At 39.5% G+C, this 22,198-nt stretch overlaps 1 protein-coding gene across 2 annotated transcripts; it reads right to left on the bottom strand.

Annotated features, from left to right (window-relative positions):
• Positions 1-95: 95 nt before the first annotated feature.
• Positions 96-21,549, bottom strand: LOC144084065 (guanine nucleotide-binding protein G(I)/G(S)/G(T) subunit beta-1). 2 transcript variants are annotated; one of them, XM_077612367.1, is made up of 11 exons: positions 21,075-21,549; positions 9,934-10,040; positions 8,815-8,853; positions 8,580-8,686; positions 7,413-7,476; positions 6,537-6,699; positions 5,877-5,943; positions 5,291-5,492; positions 4,136-4,352; positions 3,160-3,275; positions 96-1,919 (listed from the first exon to the last, which is right to left on the bottom strand). In XM_077612367.1, the coding sequence occupies exons 2-10, from the start codon at positions 9,988-9,990 to the stop codon at positions 3,169-3,171; spliced, it is 1,023 nt and encodes a 340-aa protein (XP_077468493.1). In that variant the 5' UTR covers positions 9,991-10,040; positions 21,075-21,549; the 3' UTR covers positions 96-1,919; positions 3,160-3,168. The 2 variants fall into 2 exon arrangements, with proteins under 2 accessions (XP_077468493.1, XP_077468485.1); XM_077612359.1 differs by lacking the exon at positions 21,075-21,549 and adding an exon at positions 10,390-10,558.
• Between the last annotated feature and the right edge of the window lie 649 nt (positions 21,550-22,198).

The raw sequence follows: 22,198 nt of genomic DNA, 5'->3' as shown, positions 1-22,198 counted from the left end.
ATGAGTAATGTCTTCATAATACCAAAGAAAAAAATATGTGCAGAGATTGTGTAACTTCAGTGATATCTGCTCAGTGAGTCACACAACACAAGAGGTCATCTCAAACTGCTTTTTATTACATCTTAAATAACAGTACATTTTAATATAGTTTCTATCTTGCATCCAGCTTTCGGTTGTACACTGACTGACTTGGAAATTAAATACAAAAGGTGAAAAGGGAATAGAGAGGGTGCAGAGCTCTACAGTTATTTGGTGGAGAAAGAGGGGGAAAAAAAAGTGTATTTAATTAATTGGTAACTTTTTTTTTAGATTTAAAGTTTTTCTTTTATGCCAACTCCAGGCCTAACGCACAATTACAGCACATTTTTGTACAGAATGTTGCAGAGAAAAATAGAAGGGAAAAAAAATGGGACTAGCCTATAACTAAAATGAAAAGCATTTCTGTTTACAAGGGAAAGGGAACAAAAACAAAAGTCTGCCATCCAGATGCTGCAAGATTTTTTATTTTTTTATATTTTATTAAAGGACAGGAGAAAAAAAAACTTATAAAATGTTTTTCTTAAGTGGAATTTTGTTTGCTACAGAAGGAATGGAAAATTTGTCCTAGTAGTACGTTTAGGTGACTATATGTATATATGCAAGTGTGTACAATTTACATTTACGTCCAAATAATTTGTGGAATCCCTCTCAAGCAACCATTAATAATGCAGGGTTTGCTTCTTATGTGCATAGCTTTGACATTTTAGATGTAATATGTATGCACGCAGTAGCAAAAAAACAAAAACAAAAAAAAACAAAGGAAGTCAAAACTAGGGGGAAAAAAAGAAAAATAAATACAACTATTGATATAGTATTTCAACAGGTTCTTTCCTTAAAGAAAACATCAAAGGACTTAATTCCATATGCACCTTAAGCAATTCTACAGCATGCGATTCTAAGATAACCCACCCATGGCAGACAACTAAAATCTTGGTGTGTTTTTTTTCAATGTTTTTTTTGTGTTTTTTTGTTTTTTTTGTTTTTAACTTAAAAAGTTTCAATATTATTTTCAAACATTGATTTATACAACAATATCATTCACAGAGTAGTAACTGCATTTCCAAGAACGGAATGGGCACCCCTGTTTGAGAATGTTCTGGAACGCAGTTTGGCTAAAATTGGGCGACTCAAGACTACAAGAGGGGCGGAGTCAAAATAAAGAAAAAAGGGTATAGGGTGGGTTATGATCCAATAGGCTAATCTTCATTTCATTAGTCTAGATTGTAGACAGACAAAAAAAGGTGGAAGAATGGTTAATGGTTTTTTTTCTTCTTTTTCTTTTTTGAGTCTTAAAAACGAGCATCCATCACAGCATGTGCTTGGTTAGTTAATTGTTTTCTTCTTTAGACAATATATATGCAAAGTTTAAATTTTGTGCAAACAAGAATTTGTGGACTACACAGGTGGGTGGGTGGTTTTTTTGGGGGTAAAACAAAAATTGGTGGGTCTAATACAGCGGGGCTAGAAAATTCTCTCACTTTGTTCTCCGCTGGGTAAAGCTGAGTTTCCGAGGATGTTTCCAAATTAAAACACTTTAAAATATGTCAAGATTAGCAGATAAAACAGATTTGATCCTTATTTTAACAACAACAAAAATGGAAAGATGGCCAAAAAGCTATTAAGAGTTAGATCTAGCCGTCCATTTTGAGACATATTCCATGACTTGTGTGGTTGGAGCTGAATGAGTTAAAAGCTATTGTGCTCTTTAAAGAAGGAGGTGACGGAGGAGGAGAAAGAGAGAGAGAGATTTTTTTTTGCCCTTAATAGTTTTGGGGGTGTTTCGAGTCAGTATAACGTTTGGAAAATATCGGATATGCAATACAATTGAACGTTGTGATGTCGGAATGGTCTTCAACGCAACTTTGGAGTCCGGACACCATCTGGGAATGAACAAAATGCGGTTAGTTGACATTTACTTAACATCGTCTTGGACAATTACCGTATTTTCACAAACAAAGCGCACCGTATTAAAAGCTGCAGTCTCAGTTGTGGGCATGATTTCTGTTTTTAACCATACACAAGCTTATGAGGAGCATCACAAGCTAGCACGTGCACACGCTAAAATATGACATGACACGCTAGCAAGAAACTACTACAGTGGTACCTCTACATACGAGCACCTCTACATACGAGCAGCTCGAGATGAGGAAAATTTCGAGCAAATAATTATCTCTAGATACGAGAAAAATTTCGAGATGCGAGAAAGCCAGGTGGCCAAGACATGAGGCTGTTTATCATTGTAGCGCACTGTCTTTTTTGCCGCATCTCTTTCGTGTATAACAGATATCTACGAGCACTGAGCAGAGCGTTGCATTTTTTTCAGTGTTTTTTTCCGTCACTCAGCGCGAATGCCGGTGCAATCGCTAATACGAGGAGTATTATATTACTTCTCGTTCGCTGCTCATAAGAACATCAGGGGCACTGGCTCGCAACTCCCTCTGTGTAATATCTCTGGTCGCAACTCTTTCTTTGTAATGCCATCATCATAGGCGCCGTTCAAAGGGGTTGCGACCAGAGATATTATAAAGAGGGAGTTGCGAGCCAGTGCCCCTGATGTTCTTATGAGAAGTGGAGCAATCGCTAATACAAGACTACTTCTCGTTGGCAAGTGGTCGTGCGTTATCCTATTGTGAGGACATTTGTGTGCATCATTTTCGGAATATTTTGAAGAAAATACAACAGCAAACAGCTAACCCGCCCAGAAGGTATAAAAATGTAACACTAAATTAGAATTCAGTTTTGTGTAAAGTTACATTAAATGTATGTTTGAGTGTGTCTGTATATATTAATCGAAGTTAATCTAAATTTGTTTGTTCTGTTACAAGTGCATCGACATACGAGCTCAGTCCCGGAACGAATTAAGCTCGTATGTAGAGGTACCACTGTACATTGTAATAAAAAAAAAAAAACACCGCGGCTCCAGTGGTGCATTTAGAAATGCATCCAGTCAGTCAAGCAGAAAGTTTGTCAAAGTCACATGGCAACATTCAGTTTTTAATTTAGTGCTCACATGAGATGACTCACCTGATAAAAAGGTGGGCCATCCATTTTGGAGATATTTTATTTTACTTTTAGTGCGTTTTCTGTGTGTGAAAACACAGTAACCAAAATGTTCCATACCTTCAGACTCTAGTTCCAGATCTTGAGGAAGCTATCCCAGGACCCTGTTGCAACTGCCATACCATCGTCAGTCACACCCAAGCAGCTTACCCGGTTATCATGACCAGCCAGGACGCCTGTGGAACAAGTGAAGTGAAAATTAAGGCAAAATACATAAAATTCAACAGCGTCTAGGCAAATGTGACCTGCGTAGGAAAAAAGAGTAAAAATCGCACAGAGGTTCACAGATAAAAAGGGGGAACATTTTAAGTTTCCCCATTTAATTTTCCTTATCAATTCAAAGTTATCATGAGACAGTCCTGAAAATCATATTTTGTGAAACATACGCCACCATAAGAATTAGGGATGTCCCTGATTAGACTCCCTTGGAAATCGGGCCCGATCACGTCATTTTCAGAAAAACAAAATCGTGTAAAACCACAAAATGAGTCACTGTGACTCCTTTTGCTTTATAGGTCACCCAATTTAGTATTAAAGTACAAGTTGCATTTCCACCGCCTGAATGGGAGAATTTTGAATTCCTCTATCGTTTCAGTTATCGGTCTGAAAGTCGTAAAATAGTTTCTAACTGCGGAATCTAATCGGAGTCACTCAGAGGAAAAATTATGAGGTCAAGGTTTTTTAATAAATAAATCAAAAGGCCCAATGATGTATTCCTCCCCTCTTTAAATAAGAAAAAGAGGAATCTTGATATTTGGTCATTTTCATGGAAGCGCTGGCAGGGAATGACTGATAGACCATTTGAACTGGGAAATGTTTCATGGCCAGAGATTCTCCCAGTTCAACATGGTATTGGACGTCTATTGCAGTCGATGGCAGGGACTGACTTAACATTTTGACATCATGAGTTCAAAACCCTGAAAATTGATCAACCTGGCCATTGAAACAGGATGTTCTCAGAGGAAAGTGCTACGGGTTTCGTCAGCAGGTTGCGACAAAGTTACGCAAGCGAGCGAGCACAGCAACGTTGACTTACCTGCACGATCGGCCTTCAAAGTGTCCCAGACATTGCAGTTGAAGTCATCATAGCCAGCCAGCAGTAGGCGGCCACTCTTGGAGAATGCCACAGAAGTGATACCACAGATGATATTGTCATGTGAGTACACCATCAGCTCCTGGTCAGCACGCAGGTCAAACAGCCGGCAGGTGGCATCATCTGAGCCCGTGGCAAAGGCATTGCCATTGGGGAAGAACTGAAACAAGATTTTTTTTAAAAGAAAAAGTTATTACAATGTCCAGCATTTACAAAAAGTCCAGGCGTCTATTGCCTCATATCTGGCAACACGATTTGTATCACGATACAACACCTTAAGACGATTATGATATATATTTTTGGGGGAAAAATGAATCAAAATGGACATAAAAGTACATTTATATCTATGTTCTAGCATCCAATATGTTTTTGTTTTTATCATTCTCTGTAGTAGTACTTTTTTTTATATGGGATTTGCACTAAGAAACAGTGCCCACAGGCATCCAAGCACAATGAATACATGTCAGGGTGCGGCAGCTGACTGCTGCAGACTAGTGGATGCAAGTTGAAGTTTAGTCACCTTTTGTTAATTTCCACCAAAAACACACGTAATGATTAATTCAGACGGATTTTGAATCGATACGAGAATCATGCAATGTAATATTGCGATATATTGTGGAATCGACTTAAAAAAAACACCTTTACTAAAAATAATTTCACTTAAGTTGACAATTATTTTCTGACTTCTTGAAGACCTCAATGAAAGCAGTCTGCTTATAATGATTCAAAATTTTTTGCAAACAACTGCTCCGAAAAACAAAGATAAAAAGACCTTATACATAGTTTGTCAAATAAATGTACCGCTCAATTTTCTACTTCCAACGCACATTTACAGCTAAAATGTGTTGTCCAGAGTTGTGTAAAATTAAATGTGACTTCTATATAAGCAGATTGGTGGCATAATTTAAAAATAAAAAAAAAATTACAGCTTAGTTGGTGACCAAAACAATCATTTGTTGCTTCCCTGCTAGCAAATTAACTGGTCTTGACTTACCTGACTCTTATTTGCTACCCCCGTCAAGGTCCTCGAATCAATTGATCATGTTAATCTTTCATTTCTCACTTGTATACAGTACGCAAGCATGTAGAAAAACTTACACAAATGGCATTGATGTCTGACTCGTGGCCAGTGAATGTCTGCCGGCACATTCCTTCTCTGACGTCCCAGAGTTTGGCCGAGGCATCGCAGGCCCCGGATACAAACAGCCTGGTGTCAGGTGCCAGAGAAAGACTCATGACGTCACCGGTGTGACCGGCAAACGTAGTTGTCTGCTGTCCAGTCTCGATGTCCCACAGAGCACTAAAAGGGACAAAATTGAATTAGAAACAAAAATCAGTGGCACGAAATGATCCTACAAATATATTTTCTTTACACCATTTTTTTAACAATGGAAAACCATACCTGTCAACCTCTGCCGATAACTGCCCTTATAAATGATTATGATTCCCCTTACAAACCCCCCAAAAAACCTTACAAACACCGTACGAGTCGTACGGTGTTTGAAAGGTTTTTTGGGGGGTTGTAAGGGGAATCATAATCATTTATAAGGGCAGTTATCGGCAGAGGTTGACAGGTATGGAAAACATTACTATATCCAAATAGTTTAACTCATGAGCCAACACGTCATGCTTGAGGCAGGAAATGAAGGTGAACTGTAGTATTGGGTGCAATGCAACAACCCACCAGGTGGTGTCTCCAGAGCTGGTGACAATCTGGTTGTCATCCAGGAAGCGACAGCAGGACAGATAGCCTAAAAAAAACAATTACATTTCAATTCTATGCCATCAACGCGGAAAAACCTTGCAAACACCGTACGAGTCGTACGGTGTTTGTAAGGTTTTTGGGGGGGTTGTAAGGGGAATCATAATCATTTATAAGGGCAGTTATCGGCAGAGGTTGACAGGTATGAACTATCACTCCACCCAAGAAAGACCTCGTGGGAAGCTCTGGAATGAATTCAAGTCTCATATTGGTCATAATAAACCCACAATTCCTCCCTTCTCATCTCGAGCTATTAGAGAGTATGCGCCCCTCCCAATGGCAAAGGAAGAAGAACTTAAATGCTGACACACTTCCTGTGTCATGTGACTCTGATCAGATGAATAATTCTTGCCTTCAAGCACAAAACTCATGATAGGCAAGGCTATACATCTTTGATCTACTTTTGCAAAAAAGAGCTCACAGACCATGTGACTGAGACCTCGCTATCCAGTTGCACTGAATGACAGCTTAAAGCTTGGCGAACGTACCGTTCATTAAAAAAAAACATGGCAAAGAAATTTCATCTCCAATGGCGTAAAAATAGGGACGTGCTTAAGCAAAACAATGCGGTTTGCAGCCTACCTGTGTGTCCAGCCAGCTCACGGCTAACACGCACATTCCCCTCGCGGGTCTTCAGGTTGTAGATGGAGCAGATGTTGTCTAATCCCCCGCAGGCGACATAGTTACCAGAGGGGGCATACGCACACGTCATCACCCAAGAGGAGCGCAGCGGGATGGCATGGACCTAAGAGGGCCAAATGAAAAAAATCAATGAATAATAATAATAATAAAATGCCATTAAAGGGTATAATAACCCCCCCAAAATTGAATTGTTTGGATAAATAAACATGCTGAATTTGAAATCTGATTTATGCAGTATTGCAGTGATTGTAGTTGGATAGCTAAGAATTCTAAATTGTTCATAAATATGTTTTATGTAGCCAAAATCCTTCGCACAATATTTTTGTGGGGTGGGTCGTAGCCCGCCTATGCAAGTCCAGAATATTATTAGAATATCTGACCAGTAAAGCAATTATAAGAATAGCCCACTTGATAGGAGCTTTTAAATAAGATCCATTTGGAAGGAATCTTGTTCTTTAGGACGTAGTTGTTGGTATGTAGTGATGTAAAACAGTACCAAATTCTTTTGGAGTGAGGAAGAACAGCATGATTTCGTTAGCATAGTAAAAAACTTGATTTTTAAGTTTTAATACTACCAGAAATTATTGGGATATCAAGATTTACAAGACGAGCGAATACTTAAGATTTTCACAAAAATCTGCGGTATGCCGAAATGACGTTTGCAAATCAGGAATACGCTGATTGATTTTCAGACTAATGCCAGCATATCTAGGCAGAAAAATCTAATTTCTTTAAAAAATAAAAATAAAAAATAAACGAAAAATATTGAACCTAATCTGAATATTGGATCCATTTAACCACTGAAAACAAATTTACCTTGTTTGTGGTGTAGCTGTCCCAGATGATGAGTTTTCCATCCTGGGAGGCGCTAACCAAAAGCCTAACGACAACAACAACAAAAAATACAATAAAAAATTGGTGAAGATTAAATATTTCATTCTCATTCACATCAATAAAACATACATAATAAATATGCGGTGATGATTAAAATGATTTTTTTTTTTATGCAAAGGCTCATGGTGACTGGGACTCAGCTTTGCTGTAAAAGTGAATCCAATCCAGTAATTAGAGCGACAAAGGCAATGCACAGAGGAGCAGGCAGAGCAGTGAGCAAAGAATAGCAAGGCATACTGGGAACCTGCAAATTTTAACTACCGTGGCACACAGTTTAGCTCACTCCACCGTGAACAGGCTTAATGTGAGAAAAGCAGAGATTGTAAAAACTTCAATGAAGTTGACAATATCGGCCAATATTTCTGAATGGGACTGTTCTTGTGTAGATAGCTCTATTTCAACTCCTTAACCATTCCAAAATTGTTAAAAGGAACATTTTTTTTAAAAGTGTGTACTAAGTATTCCTTTACTACACATCTTTGGCCTAATGATGGGCGCAAAGATACATCTTTTTGGTTGAAGAATGATCCAATCAAATCGATCGAAATACCCAAAAAAAAATCAAATATTGAAAACGAATGGTTTTGATACAGATATCTGAAACGCTCAGCATCAAAAGGACCAAATCTAAATTGTTTTCTATTTGTAATGTTTCCGGTTAAATGCAACCGTGCTAATTGTGTCCATGAACACCATATTAAATCTCCCAGCTTGTGTATTTTCCCTAGAATCATATAAAACGGGACAACACTACCCGACAGACTTTAGAAGGATGTGATTAAAGCACGGCCAATAAAATGTTCAACAAAAACATGGTGGATTATACCATCTAAATACACTAGAGTTGACTTGTTAGAACACCGGGTTTATGTTAATCTAATAGATGGCTTTGGGCAGATGTTTAAAAATAGCTTGTGGAATGTGGATGCAAACTCAAGCTATTGTGTAATTCGAGGACTTGACAAGGGGCCTGAGGAAAAACACCCAGCACAAAGACGTGCAAGCAAGCTTTTATATCCATTTCCTGCATTTGGGCTCCGAAGAGGGTCGATAGCATAAAATATTTAGTTAATGGACTGAATACAGTACCTCGAGTCAGTGCCCCAGTGCATGGCATAGATTTTAGCCAGATGCCCCCTCAGTGTTCGGCGAGTGCGCATCTGAATTCGGCCGACGGGGTCGATGTTAGCTGTAATCTGGACAAGATTAAGAGAACAGACTGTTTTTTTAATAGGCCACAAAGCACCATAACAGCATTCTAGTGCTTTTATCAGTGTGAACGCCTGCGAGTTGCAATTTATTATATGAATGTTATTATGCTTACCTGAGACAGGGTAGCATCAGCACACGCTTTCCTGGCATCCTGAAATACAACCATCAAAGTGAGAAAATCATATATTTGCATATTTAAAAAAAGTATGGAAGCGGAGTTATGCCGTTTATATTTAGGAAAATCTGTCTTTAGGTACTCATACATTTCACTTTGACAATATAGGTAGGTTATACTTTTTTTTTTAATCGAAAAGCCACGGGTATAAAAAATATATAGAAAAACAAACAATAAAGATTGCCGAATTCATAGGTTTTTGAAAATAAACAATCTTCTCCACAAATGACCTTTCTAGTTAGTTAGCCACATTAGCCCGATAGCATTTGGGAGAGCACATTTGTGGTCATTAATGAGCATATACTTTTAAGGTGCTTGTTTGGTATTTTTTATGCTTTCACGATCCCAACATTAAGTTTATGATTGTAAGGTTTGATGCTGTTTGCTAAGTTACTGAGGGAGTGAAATTTGTATTGCAGTTCCATATAAGTCAATGCGTTGTGTCATGAGTGGGCCAAATTTTGTGAGTGAAATCAGGAAGTTAATACACGTTGATGGAACGCTCACAATCAAACTCTTCCATAATTAAATTAAGACGAGACGAGAAAAGGAGACATTTTAGTCATTCTCCAGAAAATGAATTTATCAATTTCCCTAAGCACTGTGATTTTCTTTCTGAAGAGCAAAAATTACTTCTGACATTTAACTGAATGAGTTGCCAACCAATCGCATTTTGTATTTTGAAAAGAAAAGTTATTAACTTTTCAGCCTAATTCATGCACGACCGTAACCTTCCGTTGAAAAATGTCCATCCCACAACAACACCCTTCCATTACGACATAAATGTTCCAATTTACTTTGATTTCATTCTACGTCGGTCTGTCAAAATACACCGCTACGATTACATGAAACCGGCTATCGACGATAAACAGTGGTTTAAAATGTGTATGGGAGAAAACAAAATGCTTTAAGATTGTTTGAAGAAGTAATGGCTTTCTTTACATCCAATTTCTTTGAAATTGAAGTTACATCCATAATCATTTTAGTGAGTGAAAAAAACCAAGGTAAAAGTTTTGAAAAGCTGAGAACAAAAAGTTGGGCAGTTAAAGAACTTACTCGGATCTGGTTCTTTAGCTGTTCAGCCTCTTGGCGTAGCTGATCCAGTTCACTCATTTTCCTCTGCTAATAGTGTGCTTCGCTCCGCCGCCTAGACTCTTCCTTATCTGTCGGAGACAGAAGTGGTTATTATGGTATAGTTAGTAAAGGTACGCTACAAACATAAACATAGCATAACATAAACATAGCATAAAATAACAGTGCGTGTTATATCCAATATGCATGGCCCAAAGTCATATTCACAACAGGAAAACAAATTCCAGACAGCTCCAAGACTTCTATTACCATCTTAAAACTGTTACCTAGCAACAAGCACTTGGCAGACACTACGAGCTTTAACATTTTGAGAAATCTACAGAATCCATTTCTCCTCTACGGTATAACATAACTTTTAACAGCCGTTAACACTAAAGCATCAGAATTCTAAGAACAATTAAAAACAGGACCAAACATTACCCAAGAAAGAGTTCCGACAAGTTGTTTAGATTTCCAGATATTAATGAAGCAGAATTGTAGCGCAAGACACCAGCTTGACGTTTGCAGCACTTCAGGTGAAATGCTAGTGTGCGATTAATGGGAGGTGGCCCGATGAAAGTGTTGCTGGTTCTGCTGGGGGCGAGTCAACTAAATTCCAATGTCATTCCTGTAATCCTGGGACACAGTTGATTCAGCTCCTCCAGCCAAATCCGTTTAAGACAAAACCTGCTGATGATCCTAAAAGCAGTGGCTATCCAGTTGACCCCAATCCTTGAGTTGAGGCTCTTAGCATCACAATTTCACTTTCCATACATCAAAATCTGACTGAAAAGGAGAATCCCAATAAAGTGGCTTCTAAAACAAACGGAGTTAACAGTTGCACTTGCAACAACTGGTATAGGAAAGGGTTATTTTACCATATGTACCGTCGTCTTTGTGCTTTTCACCACACACAATGCACCCGGAAAATTACTTTTTTGACATTTGATTAAACACTGAGATGCTCCTGATATCAGTGTTGATTTATCTCTTTAAAATACTCTAAGTAGACATTTACAGTAACAAAGGATAAAGAAACACCAAAGATGCTTTCAAGAAAATAAAGAATCAAGATGCTTAAAGAAAATAAAGAATCAAGATGCTTAAAGAAAATATTATAATTGGCCTTGATGAGAAATGTGCTTGTTGCTCATAGAGTCGAAATATGCAAAACACAAATGTCTTTGAACTCTTACAATGAGAAAATGTTTAGATTCAGAAGAAGAAGAAAAGCGCCATGAACGCTAAACACACTCGTAAAAGGTAAAAATATCAAGAAAAAAGGCACACTATAGTTTCTGTACCCGTGCAATACATTGTTTTTTTCCTCTTTTCTCTGCTTCACTTCCTGGGTGCATTACAATGTGTATAGGTCATCAATTGGTTAGCCAATGCCTGATGAGTAGGTGGGACAATCTTGACATCAGCTATAAGAGTACTGGAGTCTAAAAATGTCTAACAACAGCTATTTCCCCCCTTTTCACTATTATTACACAAGATCTATCTTTTGATTTTTACTAATCACGATTCTTTCCACCAGGATGCAGTTGATAAATTTGCCTTGAAGTTTAAACTGCTTTAAGTGCCTTATTCATCAAACAGGTCTGGGGGTAAGCAGGCTTGAGTGTGTGGGGTCAGTAAAAATGGACTCGGCTTTCTGAACCGATCAGGCGTTTATTTATTCTATTTTGATTTTATCCCCGTCACACCAAAAGGCCTAAGATGAAATATCTAAATGGCAGCCTAATTCAATTCCAATTCATAGAAGTCAATAATGAATATTAACGTTATCTAAGGATGTGCTGGTGGTGGTGGTGTTGGTGCCAATACTGTAGATAGAACATTGACTCCAGCACCTTCTCTTTCTGTCTGCTATTATTAGAGGTGGAGGGGGAGGAGAAAGGGACGAGGGAGGGAAGCAGACTTCACATTTTCCAGCCACTCCTATCTGTGCCGACATCTCCTGCATAGTAACGAGCGGGGTATAAATGCAGTGCACACAGACACGATCGGTATTTCTCTTTACAATACAATTACACCATGTAAATCTCTCACTGCAGGGAGTTTAGAAACAGAATTAAATGAATCACCATGGCAAAGATATTGAACCCACGCCACAGGTTACACTGAATACACGTTTACTGCAGTTTTAACGCACTTATTAGGCACAAAATAAGTCTTGTCAAATACCTAAGCAAGGTTGAGAATCAAGTGTACCCGTCTCAATTAAGATAAAAAAGGCTTGGAATCATCTCAAAACATGTCTTATAGTCAGAGGAATGGGACCACTAAACTTTCCTGGAGTTAGTATAGTAAAAAAAGCGTGTTTCTGGCATATGACGATTGTGATATAAAATGCTCCATATTGCCCGGCTTTAATTAATACTGTATGATAACATCCCATTATTAAGGTATACAGTGGTACCTCAAACTACGATCAGCTCGTGGTACGAAGAAAATTTTGATCGGATAATTCGCCCGCGATACGATCAAAATTTTGAGATGCGACCAAGCCAGGTGGTCTTTTTTTTGCCGCATCTCTTTCGTGTATTACAGATATCTACGAGCACTGAACGATTTATTCAGACGAGTTTCGACCAGGAAACACACAACGCGCATGCACGGACAAAAAGAGGGCTTTCTGGGTAATGAAGTATACTCGTGCACACAACACCGATTGCCAATGGCACCCTTTCTCAGAATACAACTTCATTACCCACAATCAATACGTGGGTAGGAGGTTGCATTTCCTGTTCCCTTAGCATGTTAGCTCCCGTTGGCGGAGCGATCGCTAATTCAAGACCACTACTCGTTGGCAAGTGGTCGTGTGTTATCCTGTTGTGAGGACATCTGTGTGCATCATTTTCGGATTATTTTGAAGGGAATAGTACAACAGCAAACAGTCCATTGATAGCGAACGTGAGGGTGGAGGCGTGGCAAACAACTAACCCGGCCAGAACGAAGGTATAAAAAAGAAGAAGATTAAAACCAAATTAGAATTCAGTTTTGTGTGATGTTACATTAGACGTTGAGTGTCTGTATATATTTATCCAAGTTAATTTAAATTTGTTTGTTCGTTTACGAGTGCCGTGGATAAAGTCCGCCAGAACACCCCCCCCCCCCCCCCCCGTGTATGCCGCTGTCTCTACCCTGCGCGAAATGCGTCTAATTTTACTTCTATTAAACACATTTTATTACGAGTAAACCACTCGTTATTTATTACTTTGTCAATATATGGGGAATTAGAAGAAATAAAACTTTTTTTCCAATCCACTATCCTGTTTTTGGTGTTTTTTCAGAGGGTTGTAACGAATTAATTTGTTTTCAGTTCATTTCAACGGGAAACGTTCGCTCGAGTTACAAAAAGCTCGACATACGATCTCAGTCCCGGAACGGATTACGATCGTATGTCGAGGTACCACTGTATTTTGAGCAATTACCGTATTTTCTGGCATATACATTTGTCATTCAAAAAGATGACTGAATCGAGGGTACGGCTGATGTGCACAAATTAGACTTGACATGCACGAAACGCCATAACGCAAGACAATGCTGCCGATACGATAATTTATTTCAAAATAGAGAAAAGATAAACAGATAAAAGGCTTAAAATTTATTTTAACATCTATGAATGAAATTCAAGAAAAAAATAAACCGCATCTTGCATAAGAGGAAAAAAAAAAAGACCTACTTGTGCCTGCCAATGCTCGCTCAGGGCGCCATCGTCTTACCTAGGGATGACAAACGAGACCTCTACGGACACACTTCCTGGTTGTACTGCTCACATAACTTCCTTTTTGCATTTTTGAATAAAGCAGCCAATCCTTTCTATTCATAAAGTATCTCAGAAATAAGATTTTCCCTTCAGAGTAACACATTTGTACTCCTATTAAATCCATGAATATGGAGATAAAAATTGTGAATCTGGGGGCATCGTATATGGGAGAAAATGTAAAATTCAACGATTTTAAGGCAATTTTAAAGGTGCGACTTACACGCGGAGGTGGCTAATATGCGAGAAAATACAGTACTGTATGTTAAAATGGTAGGTAGTCCCTTTGCATCAATGTCCAAAAAGTTAGGTTGACAACACCTATAAACGAAAGCCTAAAGGCGTGGGGTTATTCATGGATTCGTTCTTAACTAAAGCAGAATAAAGGGATGCGGAAGTCATTTAGGTTCCATTCCAAAAAAGGGCCCTTTCCTAATGGCATTTCAGTTTGTAAAAGAAACATTTGTCCATGTGTCTTTTCACCTCTTAGCATCTAAGTGCTTTTAGGAAGTGATGCATGTCAAATGTGGCTGAAATGCAACCAGGCCATGAAGAATGCTACTACAACAGACTCAGTAATATAGAAATAGACAGGATATTGCTCCTGGACATTTTGTAAAAGCTCCATCCTGTCCCACTTCCCTGACAACACACAGCTTGGTTGGACAGTTCAAATCTAGATCATTAAAAGGCAGCAATTTCCACATCTAAGCCACAAGAATTCTCATTTTAATCAAGCATCAAAACTGGGATGACTGTAAATGATCACGTTTCAGTTCAACCGAGAGCAAATTCAGTTCCATTGATTTCCAATCCATTTGAACACCAAGAGACTGGCAGCGATCTAAACGGATTGGACGTCTATCACCACCAATGCCAACAAAACATTAAGTTAAGACATAAAACTTTGCATCGCATGCGGGCATTGGCAAAAGATTCCTATCATTTCCAACAGCAGTAAATATCTTCTCTTGGCCCAAACAATCACTATTAATTCCTATGGTCATGAAATTGAAATTTGTCACTTGTTTTCCTAAAAGTAAATGTGGAAAATCTCCAAATGTCTCGTGGACCCAACATTGTGTATTGTCTTGTGGGCTGTGTATCATCACTCCTCGATAATATATACAAATCTATTATGTGGATGGCCTAAAGTACGTCAAGATCAGAGAAATTTCCTCTCCCCACTCTGAGACATGATTTCGAGCGGGAAGTAAGCAATTTGAACACTCTTAAGGGAAATGCTCAAACCTTATATGGGTATTTGGAGGCGTTTATGAATCCAAGTGAGGTAGAACATACTGCAAATCTGGCAATCAGCTCAGCTTGGTAGCACATTTTCTTGTGTGCATCAGCTGACCACTCATTTAATGAATATGTTTTTTTGGGACTAACAAATTTCAGTCTTGTTGAGGAATGTCGAGCCTTTTCTACACTCGAATAATAAACAAGGGAACACAAACCAAATGCCTGACAAACTAATATTTGGCATCTCTGGGTATTTCATAATGCAAGTGGCCATAATGTTTTGATTCATATTTGCAAAACAACCATCTCCCAAGGATTGTTGGACAATCAATAGATTTTAAGTTTGTTTTGCAGTCAAAAAGTATAGTACGGCCAAAAAGAAAAAAGCCTTTGGCTATGTGACCCATTTTGCTAAGGAAAAAATACCGGGCTACAACAGAGCATGCAGGAAGTGACACAGTTGTGATTAAAACGTTACAATGATCGTTTCTCTGATGAAAATAAGATTTTTTGTTTGGTTTTCGAAGGTCTTGTTGACCACTCAAGTAGCGGCAATGGCTCATATTATCTCTATATCATCTTGGCATGCTTGGAACGGTGGCTGACAACCTATGTGATATACCAAGTTGTATTTAATTTTGCAAATGACAATGCTTTAATAGTAAGTAGTGCTGTGTCAAGCTAAGTAGGTACCAGATTTTTTCCCATATAGTACGCCGTATTTGTCGCAAAAGAAAAAAACTGAATCGAGGGTACGGCTTATATGCGCACAAATCAGACTTGACATGGATGAAACTGCAAGGTCAATATGGTGCAATTACATTTATTTACTTAATATTTTTGGGAGAAAAAATATACACCAAATACTTCAAATTAGCCAAAAACACAGTACAGTGGTACCTCGTGATACATGCTCGTGGTACGACGAAAATTTCGATCGAATAATTCGCTCGCGATACAATTAAAATTTCGAGATGCGATGAAGCCAGGTGGCCATGACATGAGAGGCTGTTTATCAATGTAGCCCACGGTCTTTTTTTGCTGCATCTCTTTCGTGTATAACTACTATATCTACGAGGACTGAACGATTTATTCAGCAAGTTTCGAAAAGGAAACGCACAATGCGCATGCACGGGCAAAAAGACGGTTTTCTGGGTAATGAAGTATACTCGTGCACACAACACCCATAGGCAATGGCACCCTTTCTCAGAATAAAACTTCATTACCCACAATCAATACGTGGGTAAGCTCAGCTAATGCATTTCCTGTTATTCTTTCTAAGGAAAGAAGCTCCCGCGATCGTTCTTTAAAGACTATTTCTCGTTGGCAAGTGGTCGTGCGTTATCCTATTGTGAGGACATTTGTGTGCATCATTTTCAGAATATTTTGAAGTTCAATACAAACAGCAAACAGTCCATCGATAGCGAACGTGAGGGTGGAGGCGTGGCAAACCGCTAAACCGGCCAGGACGAAGGTAACAAAAGATTAAGACAAAACTAGAATTCAGTTTTGTGTAAAGTTACATTAAACGCATGTTTGAGGGTGTCTGTATATATTCATCCAAGTTCATTTAGATTTGTTTGTTCGTTTACGAGTGCCGTGGATAGTCTCCCCGAACAGCCCCCCCCTCCGTGTATGCCGCTGTCTCCACCCTCCGAGAAATGTCTAATTTTACTTCTATTAAACACATTTTATTACTATTAAATCACTCGTTATTTATTACTTTGTCAATATATGGCGAATTAGAAGAAATAAAACATTTTTTTCCAATCCAATATCCTGTTTTTGGTGTTTTTTCAGAGGGTTGGAACAAATTAATTTGTTTTCAATTCATTTCAATGGGAAACGTTCGCTCGAGTTACGAAAAGCTCGACATACGATCTCAGTCTCGGAACGGATTACGATCGTATGTCGAGGTACCACTGTATTTATGAAAGGCGAGAGAACGAACGATTACAAACTAAAGCCATATAATCCCAGAGAGTGGAACACAGACTAAGATTATAATCCAATTTCTAACCTGCATTTGCAGATTTAAAAGAAGAAAAAAAAGTCATGCTCGTTTTTGGAAAACAAAAGACAGACTTTTAGCATAAGTGGCTAATAATCATTGGGGTCAGGTTTAAAACGTCATTTCGAGGTGACACTTCTGCCTGACTCAGACAGACTACACGGTTTCAGACCGACAGACATGTCGTGGAGAATCATTGACTTTCGTAGCCAACAGACCGCCAGTCCTCTGTCGACTGCCGATCTGGCGTCTAAGACGCCTCATGACCACATCGCAGGAAGTCTAGCATGTCCGAATTTCTGCTTGTCCTGCCGCATAGTGTGTTATGTCCTGTTTTCCAACTATTTGTTGATGATGACGCAGTGTCGTGCAATCTGACACTGCGATCGCAAAAAAATAAAATTAAAAAATGTGTGAGCAAGAGCTGCTCCAGCAGCGACTCAGACCTGGAGAAGGACCAGCCGAGCTGGGGGTGCATGCAGTGACCCATCAAAATATGAAAACAGGACTTAATCCCAGTGTGCCGCTAGTTATATTTGTTGTATGAAGAGCATGAGTGAGTATGTAGCTGCGTAGGTGTAATAGCGTTGACAGATGGAGGGGAGGGGGGTGTCCTACCAGACTAGGGGGTATATGTCACGGGGTGATTGGTTGGAGACTATTTATTCCTGATCTGACAACTTTTGAGGTGAAGAACGCCATTAGCTCTCCATACTTGAGCGTCGACAGGGCCTGCGTCCGCCTCGTGTGTAAGAGGTTTCAAATGTTTATATTTATTTCTCTTGCAGACCACTTATTTAGATATAGGAGCAGAAGCTTGCCCAAAGCTTGGGAAACTTTACCAAGGTTTCTTCTGCTGTGACTTCTGAGTACAGTTGTACGTCTACTTATGAAATTAATTGGTTCCAGAACTTTTTTTGTAACTTGAAAATAGATGTTGTATGTAAATTATTTCATTTAGTCCACGGTCATCACACAACTACCAACTAAACCTTTTAAAATGACTATTCATCAACATATAGAACCGTGGGTGAGAAACCAATGAAATGGTTCACCTTTCCCTTGTTCAGAAAGGACTAATTTCAAATGAATTTTGGAATAATTTGGGGGGAATTATTGAATTCCTGTTAATAAAACTTTGATGAGAACGACTTTATAACATAACAAATTTAAATTAACTTGGATAAATACATACAGACACTCAACGTTTAATGTAACTTCATACAAAACTGAATTCTAATTTTGTTTTAATCTTTTTTACCTTAGTTCTACGGGTTGACCCCACCCGGACGTTCCGCCGGAGTCTTCAAAACGAATGCATCAAGAGTTGTTTGGAATTTACCGCTTCCCCGTGTCTGATTACCGAGTGTATTACAGATCTTTTCTTTGCAAAACTCTGCCGATCCATCGTGTGTTTACCTTGTATGTAAATGTGGACCAACGTGGGGAAAAAAACGGGTGGGGAAATGCAAAGTGCGCCCAGTGCACGTAGATATATTTTAGACACGAAAGAGATGCAAAAAAAAGACAGTGCCATGGCCACCTGGCTTAGTCGCATCACGAAATTTTGATCGTATCTCGGGCGAATTATTCGATCGAAATTTCCGTCGCAACACGAGCATGTTGTATGACGAGCATGTTGTATCACAGGGGTCGGGAACCTTTTTGACGGAAAGAGCCATAAACAATTCATATTTTCAAATGTTATTCCTTGAGAGCTATACTCAAAATTTAAAAGTAAAAATACACTAAACTGTGAGCTATTTGTAGTAATGTCACCACTTTTAAAGTACAACCGTTCTCCGAGATCTTTGACAACATTGTGCTGTTACTAATAAATGATAAATGTTAGTATGCATGCAGAAGAATCTAATGTGATTTTTTTAAAGCCGCACTGGAGGTAGTGTCGGCATCACAATGATCACGTAACGCTCCTATTGATGCATTCAGGACTGAGCCCTCAACCTCAACAGCGGTTCCCATATTTGACCTCACAGTTTAGCGGAGAGCCATATGCAGCTATCAAAAGAGCCACATGTGGCTCCCGAGCCATAGGTTCCCTACCCCTGTTGTATCACGAGGTACCACTGTATTATTAACCTACATGACTGAAAAGGTGATGTCGACACTTGGTCTTAATAAGGTTGCGTTTAATTTCTAATTACCAAAATAGTCACTATCATGAAAATGGTTCAAGACTGTCAAAAAAATAATGAAATACATTGATAAACAAACACAAATTAGGTTAAATCAAGGTGAATTTGCAGTAAACCACCAGTACCAAACTACCAGTTTGTCATACATTACCTCACCAGGAATCAAATGTGCTTTAAAAAAATATACAATTTAAACAAAAATGATGTAATGTATGAGTTTGTTTGCTTTACAACAGGAGATTAAATGCTAGCCGGTCCAGGCTAAAACAGGGCTCGGACGCTCGGCAGCTGTCTGCACTGTGAGTGGGAAGAAAAGGGCGCTGATGAGAAAGGCTTTGAACGCCATCTTGTTGAGTGCAGCTACTCAGGCCTTCAATACAGGAACCCATTCATTGGTAGTAGTGCAAGGAGGGCACACTCTGGCCAAATAACCAAAAACGACGAAATACTAAAGGGTTATTTTTGTAAGGAATTGTGTAGTGGAAACAAATGCAGACATTTATAATCGATAACTTTCATTAGCGGTTCTCCGCCTCGACGTAGCCCAGTGGGAAGTTGCTCATAGCGGCTTCTTGATGCCCGTAGTTGGGGGGGAAGTGAACGGCTCAGCAACACGTCTGACTACTGTTTAGCCATTGCTCGACCGATTAATCTCCTAAAAAGTCGTGCGCACGCAGGCATTATTGTGCGTTAGTGTCACATAGCAGAAAAGTGCCATTTAATTACGTTTTCTTTTCGGAAAGAGAGCGCAAACCGGCCTGGTGTGGGACATGGCCGGGGTAGCTAAAACAGCTCGGCGTTCAAACACACCCGAGCTCGACATAACAGGATTGCATAGAGCCAATTAGACTGATTTTCTCCCGATTATATTGAGAAGTTCACCCGAGAATATAAATTTATTTAATAGAAAATGTATATTTCTAACACAGAGACGCGGAGTTATTGCTACAATTTCAACCTATGGGTTTGGAAACAGGCTAATTATGCTAGTATTAAAATGAAACCCCGTTGGCCCCCTTATGTTCCCATTTAAATAAAAATAAGTGTAACTATAGTCTCAGCTCGGTTTTGTTTCATATTCGTTTGTTTTATTTTCGGACATTTGTAATAATAAAACACGGCAGAATTTGACGAACATTCTTCAGCAATCTGCGTTAAGCAAATAATCAGAGCGGAGCAAATATGAGTAAAAAGTCGAGGTTGAAACAAACCCAGGTCATTAAAATACCCCCAAAATCGGGCCCACTTTTCACGAAACACACCCATGCAAGCTACGCCAGGCTGCGGTCAATGCTGGGCTAACTTGCTTGGAAAACAGGGGGTGGTGTCGATGCTGCCTCGGCTTGGCGAAGAAGCCATTTTTAGACTCGCTTCGTTGTGCATGATGCTACGATTTGCACCACGATCCGGGGAAAAAAAACACATCGTCATGGATTTTGTGTGTTTAACCATATCCAAAAGTTGAATTGGTCATCTCAAAAGTAGACAGGTTTGAAAGAGAAGCCCATTAGCACACGAGCTTTGGGTGTAATGAAGACGTGGAAAAAAAAGGCCGACATGTTGGCAACAACTGGGATAGGAATTTGCACATTAAATACACACTCATATTGCACAGGGGGAATATATTCCCAAAAGGCCAAGTCAGTTGTAAGGTCGTTTATTAACTAAACTGTTACCAAATAACCTATTAGCAGCCCACGATACCCACTTAGGATGTAAGCCTTATATGCAAAATATAAGACAAATCCTTCCAATTCCAATCAAACAGTACATTTCTTTACCGCCCGCCTAGCAACAGTCTACTAATGACAACTAACCTAGTTAGCGAAAAGCAGGTTATCTAGCTAAGGCACTCAACCCTATTAACCCTTTGATTCATTCTCCATAGCTTTAGCTAGCTACACATAATTTATCACGTAAAACAACATAAAATTCTTACCTGCTTTCCGATGGGATCGCCGCTTAAAATCACATCAGCTGGAAACAAGATGGGAAAAAAACTCTTCTCTGCTTATTTTTTTCCAACCAGGCGTTCGATGGATCTTAACGAAGAGCGGCACTCCCCGAACACAGTTATGACCCGCCGAAGAAGGGGGGCACACCGGCACAGTCGGACAGATACGATACGGCGTTTCAACCCCGCTTTAAGCGTACCGGTCAAGCGTGAGAACTCTCCCAGGCCGCCTCAAATTCCACCTTCACGGAAAACACCCCCTTCGTCCAACGTCGTCGTCCCTGTTTTTTTTCTTCTTCTTGTTCCTCGGTGTCGGAATCTCAGCGGTTTCTTCCTGCGGCCATCAAACAGCAGAGATGGGCGCGGTAACCCTGCACTCAGCTGCGGGAAACCCCACGCTCGAGAGGCGTCACAACACACGGCCAAGAATCGACGACCACTTCAGGAAATCTGGAAATGCTGCCCTCTCTGGTGGCGAGGACACGCACACCTATATGCTACCAGCTAGCTAATATATACATATACTACAGTATATATATGTATATGCGTCAGGGCCTTCAAGGCCTTCTCTGCTGGCCTAAGAAATATCTGAATCATATATTATATTTTGTCCATCAATACTTATTAAAGAATTCCAAATTGTCTGTTAGCTTCCTTTCATTGCTTTTCCCCCTGGTTGCACTGCTTCCAGATGTGTGTTTTCATATTGAAGCATTTAACCAATCACATTTCAGCCATAATTTGTTGCCGGGGTCAGAAATCTGCCTCAAAGCCTTCACAATCAGTTGTGCAGGCTCTGCTGCATTAAACAAGCGTTGATAAGACTGTTGCTTTAACCAATCAGATTTCGATTTGGTGACACCAGACCTTCTTGCAGGCGTAGGGATACGTCATTGCCTTGTCGCAGGCGTTGGGATACGTCATCGCTTTCACCAACTATGATTAGCTACCAAACTGTATCTGGAGCTAGCTGCACAAGCAAATATATTGTTGTGTTGATTTAAAGCCATTTTCAAGACGGACTATGCCAGAAATACGACAGAACAGGCTCGACCTTCAGCATTAGCTTCGATGGCGATAGAAGAGAAGGAAGAAAGAAAGGAGGATGG

Source organism: Stigmatopora argus, chromosome 1 (genome assembly GCF_051989625.1).
Source record: "Stigmatopora argus isolate UIUO_Sarg chromosome 1, RoL_Sarg_1.0, whole genome shotgun sequence".
NCBI classification, from domain to species: Eukaryota; Metazoa; Chordata; class Actinopteri; order Syngnathiformes; family Syngnathidae; genus Stigmatopora; species Stigmatopora argus.
Note: the sequence above shows the minus strand (reverse complement) of the source record. Positions and strands in the feature narration are given on the sequence as shown.

Excerpts from the sequence above, each read along its gene's own strand:
- LOC144084065 (XM_077612367.1), bottom strand. The coding sequence starts at position 9,990 with ATGAGTGAACTGGATCAGCTACGCCAAGAGGCTGAACAGCTAAAGAAC. Across the intron at positions 8,687-8,814 it reads CTGATGCTACCCTGTCTCAG|ATTACAGCTAACATCGACCC; the intron begins GTAAGCATAATA and ends AATCTTGTCCAG. Across the intron at positions 5,493-5,876 it reads AGCTCTGGAGACACCACCTG|TGCTCTGTGGGACATCGAGA; the intron begins GTGGGTTGTTGC and ends TGTCCCTTTTAG.